The sequence below is a fragment of the Osmia bicornis genome, unplaced genomic scaffold (genome assembly GCF_907164935.1).
Source record: "Osmia bicornis bicornis unplaced genomic scaffold, iOsmBic2.1, whole genome shotgun sequence".
Taxonomy (NCBI): domain Eukaryota; kingdom Metazoa; phylum Arthropoda; class Insecta; order Hymenoptera; family Megachilidae; genus Osmia; species Osmia bicornis.
Window position 1 is genome coordinate 555792 of NW_025791458.1, and position 24128 is coordinate 579919.

At 35.4% G+C, this 24128-nt stretch overlaps 1 protein-coding gene across 1 annotated transcript in view; it reads right to left on the reverse strand.

Moving 5' to 3' along the window:
- Nucleotides 1-1414: 1414 nt before the first annotated feature.
- Nucleotides 1415-24128, reverse strand: part of LOC114881042 (trace amine-associated receptor 1) — a 349388-nt gene continuing 326674 nt past the window's right edge. Inside the window, exons 7-10 of the mRNA XM_046289948.1 lie at nt 10386-10640; nt 5072-5171; nt 4027-4155; nt 1415-2146 (exon numbers count right to left, since the gene is read on the reverse strand). Of these exons, the coding sequence (XP_046145904.1) occupies nt 4028-4155; nt 5072-5171; nt 10386-10640 (483 nt within the window). The 3' untranslated portion in view covers nt 1415-2146; nt 4027. The remainder of the gene's footprint in view (nt 2147-4026; nt 4156-5071; nt 5172-10385; nt 10641-24128) is intronic.

Consider the following 24128-nt stretch of genomic DNA (forward strand, 5'->3'; position numbering starts at 1 on the left):
GGACTAGGGCCCTCGCGAGGGGCAGAGCGAGTGGTGGGAAGAAAGGGGCGTAGCCTCTGAAAACTGGCCGAAAAGAGCAGTTAATTCGAAGCCCTGCACTAAGGGGTCAGAAAAAGCAGTTTTTTCACATAGATATACATCCCAAGAATATGCCTATACAGCTTTAAGACTAAATTCGGCAAATTAACCGAGATACAGTGAATCAATGTTTTATTTCAAAGTAATCTGATAATCAAATTTTAAGTCCTTTTTCTCGAAATGACATTTTTCAATCACGTTGACAGCAAATAAAAAATCTAAGAAATCCAATCGTCGTCATCAAGATTGCATTTTGTAAAAAGCCGTATCCGTTTTTTGTTATTTTTCAACATTTGTTAATTTCGCTACATGCTGTAATAGCCAATCATATGTAGTTTCTAAAATATTTTGGTTGTTTTGTGTGTCAGATAAAGTGCAAGACCAATTTGTTGTTAACGCCACGACAACGTTCTTTTAGAGACGGTCGTTTCAAAATTGTGTATACCAGCCAGAACATTACCAAAACTATTAAAAACATTTTTCATATTTTCTCTAATACAGCTAATTTATGTATCATAAAACAGAAAAATTGTATGTTATATTATTATTTTTTTTTAAATTCTCAAAAATACCCATATTTTCGATCCGTTACTCTGTACGATCCCCTTTAAAAGTCAAAATGGAAAATTAGGCTCTGTATGCCTCTGTATAATTATACAGACTATTTTAAAAATGAAAATCGCAAAATTGAACCATTTTTATACAGTGGCGGATCAAGTCAAGCGGAGGCTCCCCAATCCCAAGGTACTGGGGTTCAAATTTCTGGACCTTCAAACTCAAGTTAGAAAAAAAAAGTTTAAAGAAAACTCACATTAAGTTATCAACAAGAAAGAAAAGTAATCAAAAATTGGTATACAGTGTATATGTATATCATTATGTTGACTATAATATTATGTGTAATAACAGAGTCTTTGTTGAAACTCTGTTATTATTATGATATTTGGACAACCAAAAAAAAACCGTAATTTTCCTCGAATCCTAATGAAAAGACATTATAAGACCTCAGGGCCGCTTCGGGGCCCTACACGGCTACTTAGTCCGCTTACTGTTTAATCCGCCACTGTTTTTATATCAACATGACTGCTTGAATATCGTGTTGTCCTTGTTTCTCTATGCACAAAAGACAAAGATCGTCCAAAGCTTCTCACAATCAGTTTCACTTCTGTTGACTCCCGAGCTATGACTCTAAATTAATTTTTACCTACAATTCATTAAATATGTGTATAACAAATAAATATAAAAATTTTAAACAACAAATTGTAGAACAATCGCTACAACCTATTGTTGAAGGTTTACCTTTAGAAAAGGAACGATTTAAAAAATATTGTACGTCCGATAACTGCTTAAATACTATTTTATATCCGTAGTTTGTGCGGTTATTATAAATATGTACGTGTGACGAGTGATGAATGTACATGTTCCAACGATGTGATCGTCGAGATAATGACGATGTTAATATTCAATAATATCAAAAATTCTCTACTTTGCAATTATTCTGAAGTGATGGAAAAATGTTAAAACTTAATAAGTTTTACATAATTACTCTGTTTATTATTTTATTCGACGACTGAATGTCTTCTTAATCTTATCTCTTAGTTTCAACATAGTATGCGTTATCATTTTCGGTTAAATATTATTAACCTATAATACAAAATCTTATAATCTTGATTAATATAAAATATTAATATTCTTTCGAAAACTCGGTTCTTAATTGCCAAAGCTTCTGCAGTGAATCTAGTACAATTTACCTTTGATAACACGTAAACATTCGCGATTATATGTCAATTAAGTTTCACGTCCCGAATGAGGTCGGGTACACTTTTGAAGTGCGTGCTCTCCAAGTATAGTCGACGATTACATCCATTTTCTATTTCTTCCAACTGCATCGTTTCAACATAAAACGGCAATTCCGCTGCCATTGAAAATGAATTGTCACGGAAAGACTGACATCGAGGTGATCGCTGAATTTGGAGACGGTGAACTAGCGGATGCCATTCTGCCGCCACGCTGTACTAACTAGCATGCGTTGGAGATCCCAAGTCCTCCGTTTGCGTGGCGGCATCCCTAACTGAAATCATAACAGGTCGATTAATAAAATAAATAAAGTATTAAATTTAAATATTAAAAGGTCTGTATTCGCTTATTTGATTTTACTTTATTCGATACAACTTGGTAGTTTATGCGGTAGTTGGTCAGTTTTTGATAAAGTGATTTAGCAATGAGGTGATAATTGCTGAGGTGATTCTAAACTACTTTTTCCTTTACCAAAATGTTGGTTAAGCCTTCGTTTTCGAGTTATTAACGAAAAACACTGGCCAATCAGAGCGCGCCTTTACTGCGGGCCGAACCACGAGAGTGTTGGGTATGTTTTGCGTTCAAGCTGTGGTCGTGATCGAGTGCATCAGCACCACGTTGGTATAATAGGATTCGTTGAGCAGATGTTGCATCGAATAATGAATAAAAAAAAGGTCAAGAATAATAGTATCAAATTATTGATTGCTCATGAACAACGAATAAAGTAATGAATCGTTGTTCATGTAGAATGAATAAATCGAATTACGTATGACAACTATTGTAAACGTTACGCAGGCGTGTTTATTCTGACCACGCTAAAATCGCAAACACGGGAAGTATGTGATTTTTGTATGGCTTCGTTATTTTAACACAAAGTCTACTGTATGACATTAATTATCAAAGACAATATTATTTAAATGTCCTCCTCGGCTTTTTTCACGAGCCTGATGCATTTCACCCAATTTTTCATTATATTTTCACACAAGCGAAATTCAATTTCATCAATAGCGATTGTGATTTTGTTGCTCAGCTCGTCAATAGTCTGGATTATTGGCGTAAACTTCACTTTCCATCAACCCCATAAAAAAAATCTAATGGTGTTAAATCATCAGATCTTGGTGGCAATTGATGTCTCCTCGTGAAAAATTACTCGTCAAATGTATCAAGCTCGCGAAAAAAAGCGGAGAAGAACTGTTGAATGATATTGATTTTCATAATTAATGTCATAAAATAGACTTTCTATTAAAATAAGGTAACCATACAAAAATCAAATACTTTGCGCTTTATTTCAATTTGAAGATGTGACACTCAATTTGGATAACCCTATATATTCAAATTACTTTTTCATCTAGCCATCAAAAAGTTGTCCTCATTGCTAAATCACTTATTGAGAAATTCTAATTGAGCACACTATTTAGTAGCATAAATTATTATTTATTTTTATATACAGCGTGTCCAAAAAGGTTAGGATCAAATTTATACCACGCGTTAGTGAGATTAAGTAGGTAAAAAACAGTTCATTTAATCTTATGTCCGAAAATGATTCACCGAAGAGTTATAGGCGTTCAAAGATTTACAAGGAAGTTGTTCTTAAGACTCGTTATACAGAATTACAGATAGACATAAATAATTCTCATCGACAGTTATTGTTTACATCATATTTAACTTACAGCTTGAATGCTTCTATCACTCGTTGTAACGACTGCTTGATTTTTAGTCGTGTGTTATATTTTTACAGAAAGAAGAAATTTTGAACATTTATTATAAATATCTTTGAACACCTATAACTCTTCAGTAAAGCATTTTTGGACATAAGTTTATATGAATTTTAATTACCTACTTAACCTCGGTGACACGTGATATAAGTTTGATTTTGATCTTTTTGGACACCCTGGATGTAGCGTGTTTATACAACTTCAAATTCTTAGGGTATTCGATGGAAATAGACAAAATTAAATAGGGATACTGTATGAGCCTGACGATTTAGCATTTGGGGCGGCAGATTAGTGTCATAAACTACCCGACCTGAGACACCCTGTATAACGCCTGTTTCTATCCTGTTTCGCTATGCCTGCTATATTGGATCTGTTGGATAAGCATTGTTGTGCTCCGATATAAATTATATAAATGTAAAAAGATTGAATGTTTACATACCTCACGTTGGCGGAGATTCACTGTGTAGCGTATGTCCGATTTCCCAAGGAAGTGATGCTGGAGCATTAACTAATGATACCGAGGAACACCGAGCCATTGAATACCGATCTATTGAGCACCGTTCTAAACCTGTCAAAATTTAATTCAGATGTAATATAGGAAAAACAGTAATCAAAATGATATACAGGGTGTCTCATAACTCCTGAAACACCCGGAATCGGGGGGTTGCTGACGTGATTCTGAACAACTTTTTCCTTTACCAAAATGTTGGTTGAGGTTTCGTTTTTGAATTTAATTATACGTTTACTTTGTCCGTACAGGTCGACAGCTTAGCTCGATTACTCAACGTTGAATGGCATTGTCGTTGAGGCGATTGTAAGCTCTCTTTTCTTTGTTTTACTCTCATCCTCGAGTCAGAATTTTGTTATATCTGTTACAGTGCCACATCCTGACTGATTGTGAGGTGATAAGACTGGGGTTACGTGTTGTCACATAACTCGCGCTCGATCACGGGAGCATTGGCTTTGAACCGAGGGAAGCCTGCGACAAATGTCGTCTTAGTTTAAGAACAATGTAGAATTATTTGTTATTCAGAAATGTAACATTTGTCGTACGCTTTCCTCAATAGTCACGCTGTGCTAATACGTTTGTTCACGTTCGCGACCGAGCGCGGTTGAGAGCCAACACTCTCGTGGTTGAGTGCGCGTTCTCTTGGCCAGTGCTTTTCGTTAATAATTCAAAAACGAAGCTTCGATCAACATTTTGGTAAAGGAAAAAGTTGTTCTGAATCACCCCAGCAACTCCTCATTTCCGGGTGTTACAGGAGTTATGGGACACCCTGTATTTGTCTTGCTGCTCCGTGAGTTGCATGTAACTTATGGACGAAAATCAAAGAAAAAATTATTCATATAATGCATATTCAGAAGAAAGCAAAAATAAAAATATGTGGTCCCGGAGACCAGCCTCGTTCAATGTGACATACTGTACATAATTTTATCATAAATTTTATGGATAATTGCATATGAATGAAGTCTCCGTTACATACCTGATAAATCAACTCCCACCATGCTGCAGACATCAAGACCACCTGTGCTAGTCGCGCAACAGTGCTGCTTCGGTCCCAATGATTTTGCTTTACAAAATATCTGCATAAACGAGAAAAATTGTCAATTATTCATATTGTTATTGTAACAGTAGATTGTCATTGCTTACGAAGTAATTAATGTTGTATTCCGATAAGGAAGTCATTTACTACATTTAAAGAGTTTTACAACGCTCAGCGGAATTTAGGCGAAGTTTAAACGTAAGTAGAGCACAGTGACATTTGTAGAAGTTCTCTCTGGTCTGAGGAAAATTGCGTGTATTATAGGATCGGAAAATAGGGAAGTACGTAGGGGTTATCTTGGGACCTGTGGTCATTAAGGCAGGCCGTACACCAAAGATGCATCAAACACGCAACATGCGACGTAAGGTAAATGTCACATGTTCCTAAACCGCGTAAACCAGCGCAACAAATGTTGAAACAGTTACTAAAATGTCATCGTCCAAGGAAAATATTGTGGTAGCCTGACAATATTTGCGACGTATTAAACGAGTAAAAAAAATCCGTCGATATTGGAGTAATCCACTAATGAATTTTATAGAATGAGCCAGGAGAGTTTTAAAGTGTTGGTGGAAATCATAGGACCGAGAATAGAAAAACTGGATATGTACCCACTATCGAGAAGCAATTTCCTCAGAAGAACGTTTATTAATTACATTAAGGTAAATATTATAAAAATATAGTACAATATATAAACTGAACATTTTCCTCTAGAAAAAATAATTACAGTAAAACCTGGATAAATTCAACCAACATTGGGACCCAGTGGTTGCATTTACCTAAGCGAGGTGTCGAATCTCGGGTTACACGCGACGACCAGCCAAGCGTGAACGTAGAAAGGGATAGACAGTGGCGGAAAGAGAGAGGTCCGATGATCAAAGGAAAGAGCCGAAACGTATCGGTGTAACTAATACTAATTGAATCAAAAAACTTTTTTATTTTTGATTTTTTTTTACTGAAACTTTTACTAGCGCATTGGTGAAATTTTTCTGATTAAAATGATATTAAACACGATATAGTGTGAATGGGGCGAGGTTTGTTATGGGGCGCTATGAAAAATCCAGGCGGGCGGCAGTCAAAACCTAGCGAAAAGGGGGACAATCTCAACATTCAGAATGAGAGGACACTCACGAGGGGAAATACAAGTACTTGTACAGAACTGTAAATAGCTGCGTATTTTCTATAAGTACTTGCAAGTACTTGTAAATATGAATTATAAAGTTACAGGGTAATATAAATGAATGTACGCTGTTTAAATAGAGTAAACTTGTAAAAAATAATTGCGTGTGTGTATGTGTGTGTATAATAACAAATAAATGCGTGTAAATTCCGAATGCGGTAAAGATGTTAATGTACGTATTAGATAGGAAAGATAACTTGAATCCTATAAAAACTTCAGCGCATGTAATTATTTATTAGTAAATGCAATGATAATAACACGGTTGTTTCAGTTATTCGAAAAGGGACAAATCATTTAAAAGAAAAGAAAAGAAAAAATTAAAAAAAAAAAAAGAATATTGTGAACCATGGACTTGAACAGCGGACAATTAGATTACAAGTCAAGCGTTTTACTGCCGAGCTAACCGTTTGTATGTGTTAGTTTGTCATACTTCTCAATGTAAGGAGTAACTAACTTTAATTGTTAATATCTTTTAAACAATTAGCCGTCTGCCCCCAAAAGGGGGTATAGGCGTATTCAGGGCGACGAGCTCTACAAGGTGGCAAAGTTTCATTAATAAGTAAGCGTAACACTTGGGTAGTTCCCCTCGTCAGCGTTCGGGCGTTGATGCCTTTTTCGCTTGCCTTCGCAGCACAATTCGAGTGACGTAACCAAGCTGACGCTTGATTCTAGCTACGATTCCAGATCGGCAGCCTTTTTAGTACCTTATAACTACTAGCTGAATTAAATTTGTCACTGACTTGCTCTGTATTATCCAGATAATGACGGAACTCGTCTGTGGGAATGCTTTCACGGGAATACACTATTCGTCCTTATATGAGAAGATTTTAATCTGAATACATAGGGGTTCATTCGAAAGAGGAAAGTTCAATGCAGTGCGGTCTGGTCACCGTTTGAGTCACAGAACTGTTTTAGTGACCTAAGAAATACTTGGAATCTGCGGATGTATTTTGTCGATTCTTCCTCTACTTTGGACACTCATATTATTAAATATCGACACAATCTCGTTGAACCATGACCAGCCAATGACTCGTTGAAACTAAAAAAAAATCATTCGCATCGGAAACGAATCGAAAACTTCTAGAAACAAACAAAAGAAAAAACCGCGCAGCTTCACATACGCACAAGTGCATACAAGGTGTCTCAATATGATCCCGTTACACCCGGAAGTGAGGAGTTGCTGGTGTGAACAACTTTTTCCTTTACCAAAATGTTGGTTGAAGCTTCGTTTTTGAACCATTAACAAAAAACACTGGTACATACTCAACCGCGCTCGGTCGTGAACAAACGCATTGGCACAGCGTGGGTATGAAGGGAAACGTGCGACTAATTCCACATTGTTCTCAATTTAAGATAATGTAACATTTGTCGCACGCTTCCTTCGATATCCACGCTGTGCCAATGTGTTTATTCACGTCCACGACCGAGCGCACTTGAGAGCCAACGGTCTTGCGGTTGAGCGCGCGTTCTACGCGCGTTCTCATTGACCAGTGCTTTTCGTTAATGATTCAAAAACGAAGCTTTAACCAACATTTTAGTAAAGGAAACGTTCAGTGTCACCTCAGCAACCCCCCATTTCTGGGTGTTACGGGAGCTATGAGATACTCTGTATAAATGGTTGGTATATCTAAATTTGATTAATTTTACTGGTTGTAAACGTTGTCCTCATATGAACGCGTTACACTCCCCTTGGGGACCCTGGGAACGTGTTAAAATAATTTAATTCAAAGAACTGCTTAGCAAAGCCTCGATTTTTTTTTCAAGAAAAAATAATTCGTCACGCAAAGGGTAAAAAAAGTGGGTGGTGTTATAGTTATGTACCGCACTGTAGAAACACACGTCTTGACCATCTCAATTATTAATTGGATTATGTAGATTACATTCAAACAACAGTATTCATCTCCTAATCTATTAAAAATAATAATTATGTTCGTTTAAACCTTTTTTTGTTAAATTACCCATATTATCGTCTATCAAGATATTTCCCTCTCCTCCTGACTCACCCTGTGTAAGACATATAAAACGTAGATATCTTTCTTCTGTGAATATCATAAATATTTAAATATATAAAATGCGCTATCAATTTGTCCCGTAGTGTACGAACGGACTTACACTAACTGAACAGATATGTGATTATTCCTGCAGGATTAAAATTTACGGGACACCGACAAGCTTTTCGAAATTCATGGGCTGTAAAGTCGAAGCAACAAGATATATGACCGTTACTGTGAGGGTCAACATAATGTATTGCACGTCCTACAATGCAGGATCTGCTGAATCAGTGAAAAGCTATGAGAAAGAACGAACAACAGAAATGAAAAGAACGGATCGTTAAACTGCTAAAAAGTATTGGAAAGAATCGTGTAGGTAACATAAAGCGTATGGAATGAAGGATCAGAAAGACCGTCCGTTAAAAATTGATGTTCATTTTCTCTTTTAAAATCTTATAGTGAAAATAGAGTTGATGAACTTGAAATGTCATAGGGATCCATGTACAGGGTGTCATGTAAGTGGTGGTAACCGTATAGGGGCTGATTCTACGTGAAAAAATAAATCAAAAATATAAAATAAAATTTTTTCATTTCGGACTTTGTTTCCGAGAAAATTCAATTTAACAATTAATATATGTATAGTGCAGGAATAATTGATTGAAAGCATACATATAAGGATACAAAAAAGCTTTCAACGTGATTTTTTCAGAACACAATTTTTGGAACAGTGACTATGATTTCCTAAGATCTAATGAATCGATTTAGAATAAAATAATTTTTAACAAAAAAATAAAATGCGACTTCGAAATGCACTAAAAAGTGTAAAATAATTTATATTTCATTTATACCAGTATTCCACAGCTATTAATAAAATTTACTTAATCGTTAAATAGGATACTAAATACATTTCAACCTTTTCGGAGGAGGCACAAAATAAAAAATTTTTCTTCTACTCGGAAGATCCCAGTTCAGGGATTGGCAACCGATGACACGCCGGTTACCGAATGAACCATTTGATAATTTGAAGTTAACAGTGCGAATTAACTACATGTACATCAAAAGTGCTGTCAACTTCTAATACAACCGTTACAATTATAAATGTTTTCAGCCGTACCTATAACGTTCCGTTTCTTACGACATATTATGTATCAAGAGTGCCATACCGCAATCAAATCGTTATTGGCAGGAGTGTATATTCGGGTATTTGTAATTTTGCTCCTCCTCCGAAAAGGTTGAAATCTATTTAGTATCCTATTTAACGATTAAGTAGATTTTATTAATAGCTATGGAATACTGGTATAAATGAAATAGAAATTATTTTACAACAGAATTGAGAAAAATTTTTTGATTGTTGCTAAATGCTATTTTGTAAAACGATTTTAAGATTTTTTAAAGAAGGGTTGTTATTAGTGTATGAACTGTCTTAAACTAATTTTCATAAATTACTTTTAGCAACAAACTAATTCATTAATTAGTGATTACAAAGTTTAATCATTGGCATGATTTGAATCTTCTTCTGGGGTGGACCTTTCCTTTAGAAATTTAGGAATTTTGTAATTTTGAAATTTTTAGAATCTGGTATTGAGAAAATTGAAAATTTTGAAATTCTAGAACTGAGATAATCTGAAATCTTGAAATTCAATAACTAAGTCAGACGTGCTATTTTTATTTCATTGAATCAAATAATTCATACGAGTCATTTTTCAATAAGTATACAAATTCGATTTGGTTTATATTATATAAATCATCTGAAATTATTTGTTAATTATTTGTTATATGAAACTATTCATAAAATTTGTTACATTTATTAAAATATTTAAAATATTTTTATTGTTACTCAGGGCAGTAACCTTGACAACATATGTCGAAGTCATCGAAATGAAAGGTAGGTCTCTATATCTGCATAATTACCTATTTTTTTAACCTTTTAATTGGAGAACTAATTTATCAAAAACGCATTCTCCCCTCGCTGTGACAAATGATGTACAGAGATTGATGATGTACAAATGATGATAGAGATTTATAAAATGAATTGTTCAAATGAAATAACAGATTCATATAATTTATTTTGAAAAAATGTCCTTACCTTAGTATAAAGAAGCTCCCTCGAAATACGACGAAAGTGATTGTTGAGGAGCCAATATAGAAACGGATTCCAAAAGCTGTTGGAGAGTGCGAGCCACGTGGCGAGGAAGTCGAGGAACGGCGGTGGTTTGCTTCCGGTACAAGCTGCAACAACTTCCTGAATCGTCCATGGAGTGACCATAACAATGAATCCTAAACTCATTGCAGCCATTGTCCGCGAGGCTGCAGTGGATAATCGTCTCTCTTGTGCCATGAGCTGTAACATGTACATAATGAATATGTTTAATATTATACACTGTATCTCATAAAAATGAAACCTTGAAAAATTTGTTATTCTACATACGTTACAATTAAATTTTTGTAAAAGTAACTTAACCCTTATCGCTTCAAGAATATTACAGAATGATTTTTAACCAACTCTAAACAAACTTTGTTAATTTTAAAGTAATGAAAAAAGACGCTGCGTACATTTTATAAGGTGCTTTTTTATTTGTAAGAATATTTATAAATGTCGAGTAAATACAAAGTAGGAGTACAAAAAGGAAATTTATTCATATTTTATTATACTGTTATGTTTACATAATTCTTTCCACAAAATAAAAATGAAAATAAAAACTATTCGTGTAACACTTTTTCATTTGTACATGTAATTTATTGTTTATATTCCTCTTTTGTGTAATAATGAAGGAAACAATCGCCAATATGTAGCCCTGGTTCACGGTCGCAAGTGTCAGAATAATATGTTGTTCTACGCCTTTTATTAGAATTAGAACAAATAAGACCAACTTTTCGGCTGTTCTTCGGAAAACCATCATGCTCTGATTTAGATAAAATTCTGCAAATAAGCTCCTTTTTGTGAAAGGAAACATCTGTGAGAATGGTTTTTGGCGACTCGAACAAAATTTTTTTACCATTTTGATGTCATTCCCTACCTTACCTATTTATGTACAGTAAAAGCTGGATAAATGCAACAGAGATTGGGATCCAAACGTTGCATTTATACAGCCGGGGTGTCGAATTTCCGGTTATACGCGACGCCAGCTAAGCGTGAACGTAGAAATGGACAGACAGTGGAGGGGAGAGAGAGGTCCAATGATCAAAGGAAAGCGCCGAAACGTATCGGTGTGACTAATCCTAATTCAGTTACAAAATTTTCCATTTTTGACTATTCTTTAATGAAACTTTTACTAGCGCATTGGTAAGATTTTTCTGATTAAAATGATACCAAACACGATATACATAGTTTGAATTATATTTACTTGCTAAAATTGATGTTAAAAGTTGGCGAAAAAAAAGAGATCGAAATCAAAACGTTGCATATATCCAGCCGAGGTGTCGATTATTATTCTATTATTATTGTTAGTTTCTAAATTACTTTAATTTTCAATACAAAGAAACTGTCCGGTTTCACGGGTGGAAATCACGGGTTTTTCCTAACATCATAAAGTACCTAATTTGCAGTCAATAGTTCCGCAGTATATTCTGAATAAAGAAATAAATAGATATAATTCAAACTATCGTGTTTGGTGTCATTTTAATCAGAAAAATCTCACAAATGCGTTAGTAAAAATTTCATTAAAAATAAAAAAGTTTTATCGTTGAATTAGTATTAGTCACACCAATATTACGGTTTGGATCGTATTACACGGCTTCCTCGTCGAGCGTCTCGGTTCGCCTAGGACAGGGGCGGGCAAATAGCGTTTCGCTAAGAGCTTTTTGTGGCCCGCCAAGACAGTCAGAAAAATCCGCCTTGACCGAGATTTCCGTCCCGTGCGCGACCGAAGATTCGTTTCGTATTTAAATAAATTGAATAAAACTAATATTTTATTGAATTTATATAAATTGATTTTATGGTACAATTTATACCTTCCTGAAATGCAAAATGTCCATCCCTGACCCAGGGGGATCCCTCCCCAAGTGTTGGGGATAGCGATGCTGCACTTATTCAGCTTTTACTATATATAATTACTGTCTACGTGGAAATACAGCCTGAGTAGGTTGGGATAGCTTTTGGTGGGGGCGATAATATTGAATACTCTTAATGTATATACTGTCTACATGGAAATGCTGTTTACAATATGTATTTCGCGGGTTCGAAGATGCGAATTATGTGTTCGAAATAGTTCACCCATTATACTGCGTTGTGTCGGTAAGGTAGGGAACGACACTAAAATGGTTTAAAAAAAATTTCGAGTCGCCAAAAACCATTTTCACAGATATTTCCTTTCGCAAAATGGAGCTTATTTGCAACATTTGGCCTGAATCGGAGCATGACGGTTTTCCGAAGTTTCGCCAATTTTTCTTTAGTGACTTAAAATTGTGATACAAATATTCCTTGTATAAGTAGGCGCTTTTTCTTTTTTTAAATTTGAAACTTAATTCTTCTCAATGTAATACTGATCGTTACTTAACACTTTTAAGCGTACCGTCAGTGAGCATTTGTAATCTAAGACCAAAAGCATAGTCGGGAATGATTATAACATTAATAGTCGAGGTCAGTTGTGACGCAATAATTCTCTTTTCTCAACAGTGCCCGTCTCCAGAGCTTGAAATGCGGGACATTATCGAACGTACCTGCTGTAAATCTACAGCCCGCCCCAGCAATCCCACTTTCGATAAGATAAGCGAATCATAAAATCGTTCGCATGTGAACATACGCATGATTCAATCGCCGAACTGCATCGACACTGATTAATATCGTGTCACATCTTGTTTCTGAACGTTACATCATCAGTTGTTCCCATTCCTAACCGTGCGGAATGTGTTAAAACGGTTTTCAATAAATGCTGCCAGGTGTAGATGATTTATTGTTGTAGCATTTTTCACTTCTCTGACAAATGTTTTAAATATACAATGTAATATGGAATATAATGTAATATAGGGGATGTAACACTTTAAATACAGCAAAGTTTCATTATACGAAGTAATATTTTTTGGCGCACACTATCGTGTATAAGTCACTGGACACGAACTAATTGAAATTCGTGATTAATCACCAGATAAAATCGTGATTTTCGGTAATTTCAATTGTTAATAACTGCTAGATGAGTGGACCAATTTGGATGAAATTTTTAGCACGCACCTAACTTATTTGAACCTACAAAAGCATATTTTAAATTTTCATTACAGGCTCAGATAAAAAAGTTAAGAAATTGCCTTTTACTATTTTTGTCGCGATTTCGACAAATTATAATTTTTTAAAAATAACAAAAGTACATATCTTAGTAAATTAATTTCTATAGCTTCTCAAAGAATCTCAAGTCGTTTCATTTGGTCCAATTTTAAATGAGGAATTTTGTTTTAAATGGTGTCCGAATAGTTTTGTCACCCACTGTAACAGGGAATTAGTAAGCGCCTACTGTAGTAAAACGGGCGCCCGAATGCACTGTTATGGACTAGAATATGATAATGAGATTGAAACAATGGATGATGTATAATACATTACACTATATCAAGGGGCCAGCAAAGTTTAACTATAAAATCAGTCGACTACCTATGAATAAAAAATGGAGATATAGAGATAACAGATAGAGTAAAATTATGGATTTTTGGGGGCAATGTAGAGGAACAATACACAAAGCAATTAGTTTGGACTGCGTCAGATTACCTAAAAAATATCATTAAATCTGTACCTGTGAGCTAGACTAATCCAAGTTTATTTCCATTAAGTACTTCTCAATAGAATAGAAAATCAACAATCACAAATTGCTTTGTACAGAAATCGAAATAGTTTATATCATTACATCTTCTTAATTTAAAATACGCTGTGAATATGTCCCTTTAACTCCTAAAAATAAAGAACGAATAAAGCTCCGAAAAGGTTGAAATGTATTTAGTATCTTATTTAACGATTAAGTAGATATTATTAGTAGCTATGGAATATTGGTATAAATGAAATAGAAATTATTTTACACTTTTTAGTGCATTTCAAAGTCGGATTTTTTTTTGTTAAAAATTATTTTGTAAACCATTAACTGTATTTTTAATTGCAAATGGATGGGTGTGTAAATTTCTGTGATGTACTATACGTTGAGACGAATTCAAATTCTTTAAGTTTGATTCAAGTTTTGGACTGCAGCCACTAATGAAGGATTCTAGAAAAAATTAGAATATACATTTTAAATGATCAAATTAATTAGAAATCGCACTTTCATTTTAAGCATTTCATTTAGTTAATTTCAATACTTTACATGGAAAGCAATCTTGTAATTAATTCGTTTTAAAATTATGGTTTTTCGTAGCTCTTACTATATATTTGAAAATTACTGCTAAATATTCAGCTGAATATATTCTTTTACAACAATAAAATGTTAAAAATTGCAACAAAACATATAAGTAAGCATCAGTTTTGCTTTCCAATACTTGCAAGAATAATTTCTTCAAAGTCCAAAATTTTATATTAAAAATAGTAATGAATCGTTTGTTACAAAAATGTTTGAATACAAATTTTTGTAATTGCTGTGATGTTATATTTGAGCTTAGAAAAGAACGATGACCTTCAGCAATATCAGTCTGGAATAAGAGGACTTTAATGTCTAAAAGGTGGAACGTCTAGTCGATTCGTCTTTTAGACCAACTTGACACGGTTCCGAAAGTTGCAAAGCGCTAAGCTCGTCAGCGTCAAAGCCTCTCATCGTGCGACAGTAAAAGGATTACGAATCTACTCGTTAAGATAAATCCTTCCTCCTGATTCCTTCCACTTTTTCCTTTTCCTCCACGGCTGGCAGCTTGTATTTTATTGTTCACCCATTGTACCTTTGTATTTCTATTATCCCTTCTCTTTTCCTTTACTCTCTTCGCATCTATTCTAAACAGCGCGATTCTTGTTCTAAAAACATATAGCTTTTTTAATGAAATTTCAAAAATTATAGCGCAGGAAAGATTGAAAATCTAATTAACAATTGTAAGTTTATATGAAATAGTGCTTATTATTTATAACGTAAATCTCATTCAAAATTATTTTTTTCGTTTAATTTATGCTCATTCTTAACTATGCTTATTTTTCAACTAACTGTTTATTATTAGATTTTAAACATCTAGGTACTATTGGTAAATTCAGCAATTTTCTTATATTTCTTACAAGGGAACATACCAAAGTATTCAAAAATATTAGACATGTATTTTTTATATTCACTTTGAAGAGGTAAATACAGCTGTCAAATTTGAGGGTGCATATAATCACTTTTTCAATGATGCAAATTCTAGATATGCAATTTTTTTGTGTGCAAATGTAGAAGAAAAAATATTAATATTTAAAGGGAGAAATTAACAAAAGTTTATTACTTTTCAACAAACGTTTGTTTAAACAAATGGTTCTTTTGCAAATTTTTTTTACACAATCAAATTTGCTGTTCGAAAACATGAATTTCACCAATTCACACCATTGTCATATCTCTAATGGTTTCCAAGATATTCATCAAAATTGGTAATGCACCCTCAATGCACTCTTGACAGCTGTATTCACCTCTTCAAAGTGATTATTAATAGCTATAAAAAGATACATGTTGCTTGTTAATATAACATAGTTGTGTACCACATGTTTATAAGAAAATGAAAAATAAATTGTGTATAAACATATCACGATGTCATTTGCAAATATGTATTAAAAAAGCGGAGTATTCATCATGAAAAATAAATCTGCAATACTTTTTTATACCTAAAGAATATCAACTATTTTAAAATTCTTGAGTATTTTACGTCGCATTGACTGCGAGGTCATTAGCAACGACTTTCTAAAATTGAAAGTATGAAAATTATTTAATTTTATGCACAGGAAGACAGGGGAACTTCTTAAGTGTTACGTTCACTTATTAATGAAACTTTCCTACCTTATAGAGCTCGTCAAGCTCTATACCTATGAACATACCTATATCCTATTTTAGGGGCAGCTGGCAAATTGTTTAGAAGATAGTAAGAATTAAAGTTAGTAATTCCTTACCAATTGAAGTATAAAACATTCTCAGATAGAAATGGTTAGTTCTGCGGTTAAATTCGTGAATGGAAAACGAAAGAGTCCTCTGTTCAAATCCCAGGTTCCCCATTTTTTCTTTTCTTTTTTTAAAATCTTTCTTTAATTAATTTTTTTTTTAATTTAATACTTTATTCCTTTTTAAATATCTATTATAGCTTGTGACCCGATTCGCGTGGGTGCACTCTATACAAACTCACTCTATACAATTCGTTGGGCCCCAGCCACTCGCTGTGGCAGTCAAAATCGAAACGAAGAGGGAAAGGGGGTAATCTTGGGTTTTTTACAGGGAACGGGTTTCGCGGCTCGACCGCTGTCTGCCGCCACACAGCCTACGCGGGGGAGTACGCAGGGAGGATTATCTGGGGAAGGGAGATCTAAGGGTTGGGAAGGGTCTCAGGAAAGTTCTTTTACGTTACGCGTTGGATCAAATGGGGGAAAACGTTAAAGGGAGGGAAGGGTTATCGCGGAACGCGGTAGGCGAAGGTAGCCGTTACCGGAACTCAGAATTCTACAATAATAGTCGAAGGGGCTAACCGTGACGTCGACACTTCTCACTTATTCTCACTATCCTTCGTAAATCGCTTTCTCACTCTTTCTCACAATCGCTCTTTATTCTTTCTCAAAATCGCTCTTTAAATCATCTTCCGGGTCTAGGACTGATCTATTATCGATCGGCCGGTAATCGGGATCGATGGGGCTGACGGAGGCCCGATGGTGGTGGCTGCGGACTGGTGGTCCTCGGGCTCGACGACAGGTGGCTCCAGGGATCCTCTTCCGGGCCACTGATCTATATAACTGGATACGGCACGACGCTCTTCGCCTGCAATTTTTCAAATTCGCCATCTTTGAGAATTGACTACTTCTCCCCCTGGCGGAGGGCACCAAACTAAGCTGTTCCACACATTACAGTGTGTACTGCATTATATACAATTATATACAATATATATTTTTTATTAATTAATTAGTTCAGTTTACAAATAGAAATTTGCATGTACACAAATACACAAATACAATGTGTAAATTACTTATTAACTGGTTCCGTTCAAAAATTAAATTTTACGTTTAGTGAGTAAGTTTAAGGGCACAGACTCCTTGTGCCATGACCTGTATGCGTGCACTCACACAATCAACGAAAAGCATGCACGTATACGCCATGCGTGAGAGAGACGTTTTTCGTCTCGATAATTGCAGAAATGAAATTTTCGCGGGTACAGCACCCACGAGTAGACTTCACCACAGGGTGGTCTGGTCCGTTTCAACGCTAATAAACACCATACGTTGAGAAAAATGGTATTATAGACACTGTAAGATTGAGACAAACGCTGTTGTAAGCAGACAACATGGCTGCCGAATGCTGCGTTCGGCTGCATTTTACCAAATATTGGACGATTTAATGGTTTTTTCACCCATAGCACACCAGACCACCCTTCCTTGAACTAGCACAATGTCACTGAAATTCAATTTTTCACAATTTATCACTTCTGGAAGACGTAAAACGAAATTTACGATTTGCACGCATCAGACGTCAAATAGACGGAAGAATAGTTCACTGATTTTCCGTCAGAGGCATTGATGGTATATTTGACCACGTTATCATCGGGGTCGATAAAAACACAAATCAGTCGATAAATGTAAATTCTAATTTGACACCACAAACGGCTACGCGAATATAGCCACAAGTATGGCATAGTTGCCGCAACGTATTAAGACTTCTGTCACGCTGTTGCCACATCTGTTACAATTGCAACAGGCTCGAGCCGATTTTGATTCCTGCCAGACATAGAAAAGAATAGGGCGCTCGAAAGAGAAAGAGGTCCGAGAATGAAACAATACATGTACTAATGTGTGCAACCATCAAACTTTTTTATTCATATTTATAATCATGTTTTTTTATTAATTAAATGACAGATAGAATACTTGAAATGGTATGCCAGAAAAATGAATTATAAAACTTGCACCATATACAGTGAAAACTCGATAAATGTACATAACTATTGCCGGTCCACTCCGCAACTGTTATGGAATAGGAGAATCATTTTTCAAATTTGATTGCCTAGTCAGTAAACACTGATTAGAAAGAGTCAGTAGCTAAAGACGAAAGAGGGACTGAAACCGGGATTTATTGCCTTCATTTAAATGTCCCGTGTCAATGTGACCATACTAATGCACAGAATAAAGTTTTTTATTTGGTACTTTTTGTTAATAAAAATTTCACTATCATGTGGAGAAGATTTTTCTCATTAAAATGAAGCTAAACACAATATAAATCGATCAACATTTAGTAGCATAATATTGGAGTTGTGCTTGCGAGTCTTTCTCTCTTTGTTTACCCTTCTTGCGCTATCCTTTTCTATGTTCGGAAACATCAAAGAACGACGGATTCGTGGTGCTGGTAGGGGTGGAATGAATGAAATAATACACATAACGTAAGTACGCGACCATAAGACTTATAGGAATGAAAACTACCTGACATAATAATTTCAAGAAGAGAATAAGAAATAAAGAAATGAATAATGAATTTTAATATAATTCTGTCACACTTAGACTGGGACGCCCTGTATATGCAGGTACAATTATATTAAAATTCATTATTATATTTCAGATGAAAAAAATTTCAATAACACGTGGCTGGAGTGGCTGTCATGGTAATCGACGATGTAGACGTCGCGGAGAAAGAAGAGGCATTGTTTATATTTATTGATTATATTTCAATCAATAAATATTGTATATTATAGATCAATTTACATGTCTTTATTTTTCATTCCTTTCCTGAAATTATTAATGCCATATAGTTTTTATTCCTATAAGTTTTATAGTCGCGTACGTTATGTGTATTACAGAGTCTCATCGAATCTGTCGTAGCGTGTGACTATATTTCCGCCGATCGGCCCTACGTTGTTTCATTCATGATACTCCTTCTCTTTCTCTCGCGCTATCCTTTTCTATGTCCGCCAGGAATCAAAATCTCGCTCGGCTCGAGCAAATTCATTTTGCTAGATGGTCACAGATGCGGCAACACCGCGATAGTACTCTCAAATGATGTGATTTGGCAACTATGCCACCTCACTTTCGTTTCTTATTCTGCATAATGACGTTAGATGTCACACCGTCAAATGTCGAATTTCTCAATTATGTGTTTTCACGATTGCCCGATTCTTTCCAATGGCGCTTACATCGATTCGGAGGAGGCCTCGAAGGAGTCTGTGCCCTTAATATTCAGACACCGCAGTTTTTACTTTGCCAGATCATAATTTTATTACTAATAAAAACTATATATGTGTAATTGCCTATAGCATTAGTACATAAGGTCTACTTAACAATAGTATACATTTTATTTGCATAATTATTACTATTTATTGGACAATCGAAAACCCTTAATGTCGGTGCCCTTCGCCAGGGGGCGAAGCGGTTACTTCTCAAAGATGGCGATTTTGAAAAATCGCAGAGTACGGCTATGCTGAGACATCGTATACCGTATCCAGTTATATAGATCAGTGTTCTGGGCCGTTGTTTGCTGGACTTGGTGGACGTTTGACATCGGTCCATCGTTGCTCCCTTCCTTGGGAGGGGCAGTAGGGCTGTCATCGGCCTCGAGACGCTTCCGTAGGGTGGTAGCGTTGTTGGGGGTCCTTCCGTCGCCTCCATCGGCCTGATACCGGCGGGTGGAAAAAAGGGTGATAAAGTAAGGGAAGGGGTATGGGTGCGTGGGAGTGCGGGGTAGGAGAGCTTGGCGATTGTAATTGGGGGGGGGGGGGGGGGGGGGGGGGGGGGGGGCACACGTGGCACCATATTACAAGCTATGATAGTCATTACATTTGTTAATTATTAATTAATTACTTTACATTTGCTATAAAATTTAAATCATTATGGCATAGTAAAATTACACGTATTTATTTTATACATTTCATTTATTACTATTAACTATTTTTTACAATTTCGGTTTTGATTTTATTTAATTATGGTATGTACAATAATAGTTATTATAAATAAGCATTGTAATATAAATATATGGAACATGCTTAAATAATCTAAAATTATAGAAAACATAATTTAAATTTTATAACAAATGCAGCGTAATTAATAAGGTATCAATAGATGTAATCACGAATGTAGCTGTAATAAATATTGAAAAAGGAACAAATTATAAAAAAGAAGAATCTGGCTACATATTTGAATCATAGGGGTATAGGCGTGTTCAGCTCGACGAGCTTTATAAGGTGATAAAGTTTCGTTAACCCTTTGACTACTGTTGGCGCCTAAAAGCGCTTATTAGTATTGCGCTTGTGACACTGTAGGCGCTTAAACTAGTTTCAATTCTTATATTAGTTCAGTGTTTTGATTATTTCAATCTACTTTCTCAAAAATGCACGCCTAACGAAACATTTCGCCATTCTCGGTGTAGGGTGCGATTGAATTCCTATCGTATGGTACGACAGGTACGTTTAAAAGTCCGCCGTAGTCAAAGGGTTAATTAGCGAGCGTAACAATTGTGCAGTTCCCCCTTAGAGTATCCCGAACAAAATTACATCAATTTTGATTACAGTTTAATATTCAAAGAGATTTATGAAAATTTTATAACCGAATTGATAACTACTAAAATGATAGGATTGTTAGTGTGTAGTTGAACAATTGTTTTTAAAAGTATATGGTATTTATGTACTTGAAAATGTAATGTATAAGATTGTTGAAAATTATATACATTTTTTTAACCTTCCATAATTTCAGGATAACAGTAAATGAAAGATGGAGGAGGGAAACGTTGCGCTAATGAGGAGAGTCGAGAAGAAGCGGTACAGAAGAAGAGAAAAAAGAGAGGAAGACGATCCTTCCACTAGAAGAACGTCCACGAATTGAATGTGCGGACTCGATTCCATTTGATTCCTCGTCGAGCTCGTTACAGCTCGTTATCTCTCAATAAACGGGAGAAAGATGAGGTGAATGGAGGAGATAATAAGAGGATGAAATAGAACGGTAGGACGGGACGATCGTGTTCTTCGCATATTTACTGAATTATATAGTGTGTCCGGTTTATCTTAGAGCAGTTAAATATCTTGAAAAATATGACAGATATAAAGAATGTTTCAGATAATGGTTATGGGCATTGGGGTAGGCCTGGCCCCCCAAAAAATGTAGATCTTTACCATTTTTAAATTTTGAGATTCCAGAATTCTTAAATCTTAAAACCTTGGAATTCAAAAATTGCAGATTTCCTATGTTTCTGAATTACAAAATTACAAATCTTTTTAATTTTAAAATTATTATGTTACACAAATATGAGATTCTAAAATTAAAAGAAATAAAAAATATCAGAATTGCACTATTTCAAATTTTCAGATTTTCTATATCTCAAAATGAAAAACAAAAATTCTTGAATTTGAAAACTTTAGTATTAAAAAATTTCAAAATTGCAGATTTCCTATGTTTCTAAATTACAAAATTACGAATCTTCATAATTTTAAAATTGTTAAGTTACAAAATTTTTAACTACATATAAGAATTCCAGTACTGTAAATTTTTAGAGTTCCTGTATCTCAAAATTACAAAATTTTTTTCGCCTATTGACATTCAACTATTTTTACTTATATTTATCCTGACTTCATGGTAGCGATTTTAGAAAAATTTTGTACACTCCACACAATCAGCCATTTCGTACAATTTAATTAAAAACATGATTAGGTCGATAGGGTGTTACGAGCCGGAGGGGGCGGCTGCGTAGCCGGGGCTTAATTTAGGTATATGGTAATTGTTAATGGCTTGACCAGTGTTGTTATTAACACTGGGAGCCTAAGGAAGTAGACGTGGAGACGAACCTACGTATGGCTAACGTAGGGAGCTCCAGGAGGTTGGCTATGGTGGACGAACCTACGTATGGCTAACGTAGGGAGCCACAGGAAAGGTGTAGAGTGGAGGACGAACCTACGTATGGCTAACGTAGGGAGCCTCAGGAGAATGATATGCGGACGAACCTACGTATGGCTAACGTAGGGAGCCGCAGGAAGCGTTAGTATTAGGTCTCGTAACTTGATTGATGTACCTCGAGCGGTAAAGGTACACCTTAGTGGGTTTCTGGACAGTAAATATAATTGTACAATAGTATGCAAATTAAACTAGTATGAGTTTATTCTCTATTCCGGACCTTACAATTGTTGTGTGTAATTGTCGCGGTATTCAATGAATTGAACTCTAGGTTGCACGTTTGAAATGAGTTGAATAAATAAAGTTTAGTTTCGATTCCGCGAAGCAAGAATCTAATCCTTCTCGGTTTTCACGAACACGAGCAAACGGGGGCGGATTACAACGATTATAATAATGCTTAACAGCCGACAACGTACTGTATAGTTACTGTGAGTGCTTGAAAGGGACTTGAATACCCGATCTCGCAGAGTTTCCTCGTTGCAGAGATTATCCGAAAAGAACGTACTGACGTGTATCGAACTGATTCTAGACTTCAACTAGACCCCAGGTGCCCTTGTCGCCACCCTTTTTATACTCAAAAACTAGAGTAAAAAGGGTGGTGGGGACTGACTCTACGTGACCCGTAGGACCGCGCCCTTGCTTTGCGTTGGTCTCGAATTTTCTAGAAGACGGTTGGTGTCGGGTGCACACATCCGATTCCATATAAGGAAATTTCTTGAGAAGGGTTTGTAACACCATATAAGGAAATTTCCAAGACGGATACGTAACAAGGGTATGGTTAATTTTATTTTCAGAATGTAATCAATTCATTATTTTTCTTCATTTCTAAAAAAGGCTTCTATCTTCGATCTACTTTGAGAAGCTGACTCGATATTTTCAAGTTCTCGCACATCGCTAACCATTATTTTGCTTTAACTTATGTACTTACACGTTCCAACTGACTCCGACTGTCCGTTCACGTTACGTACATAAATTATCCGAATGGGGGTTAATAGTGTCTACTGAAATTTAAAGATGCGACAACGGACATTCTCTTTTATTCCTCTTAGGTAACTACGCACACAGCGAACTTGCTCTCTTTTCCGTGCGGAATCTTACCCATTGGTGCGACAGTAGTCTCGAGAACACCTTTAGAAGACATTCTCGTATCAATTGACCTACATCGAAGCTATGAACCATCAAGTAAAAAAGACAGAATGATTGAAGAGGAGAAAAAAGTTGAGTTTCTTATGTTATAAATAAAGTGTTCACGGTACTTAACAAGATTAATTATTAACGTTTCTTCTGAAAAGTTATTTAAAAGTTAATTATAACGTTTCTATTAATTAACGACTATAGTTTATGACAATTTCATTTTTCAATAAATATAGATATAGCCATAAATGAAAACATGGAAGGTAGGCAAAAGTGGTGATATGTTTTTTACCGATAAGAATCCAGCAACATCAAAATTGATTGGCAATGGATTTAATTGACAATAACATCGATTGGTAGTTATTTATACAGGCTTTGCATTAAGCTCAGAAGATGACCCAGGGAAATGTTCGAAAGACCACTTACCGTCCGGGAGGATTTTTACCGGATTTTTAAAATGTTTCCCATCGTCCATAGAGAACGTTGGAAGTGGTCACACGTTGCGTAAGTGTAGAAATGTTGTGCAGTTTTCAAAAATTATGTAGCGGTTACGGCTACGGTAATAAGTCTGTACTGCCACGTCTGAGACCATTGAGAAGCCACTTAGTGGAAACCCTTGCATGCTCGCAAGGACAGTTTTCCACATCTGGTTTTTCCTAATGACTGGAGGCCCTCATAGAGGACAGAGTCTACATTTTCGTACAATTTTCGTAATCAGCGTCA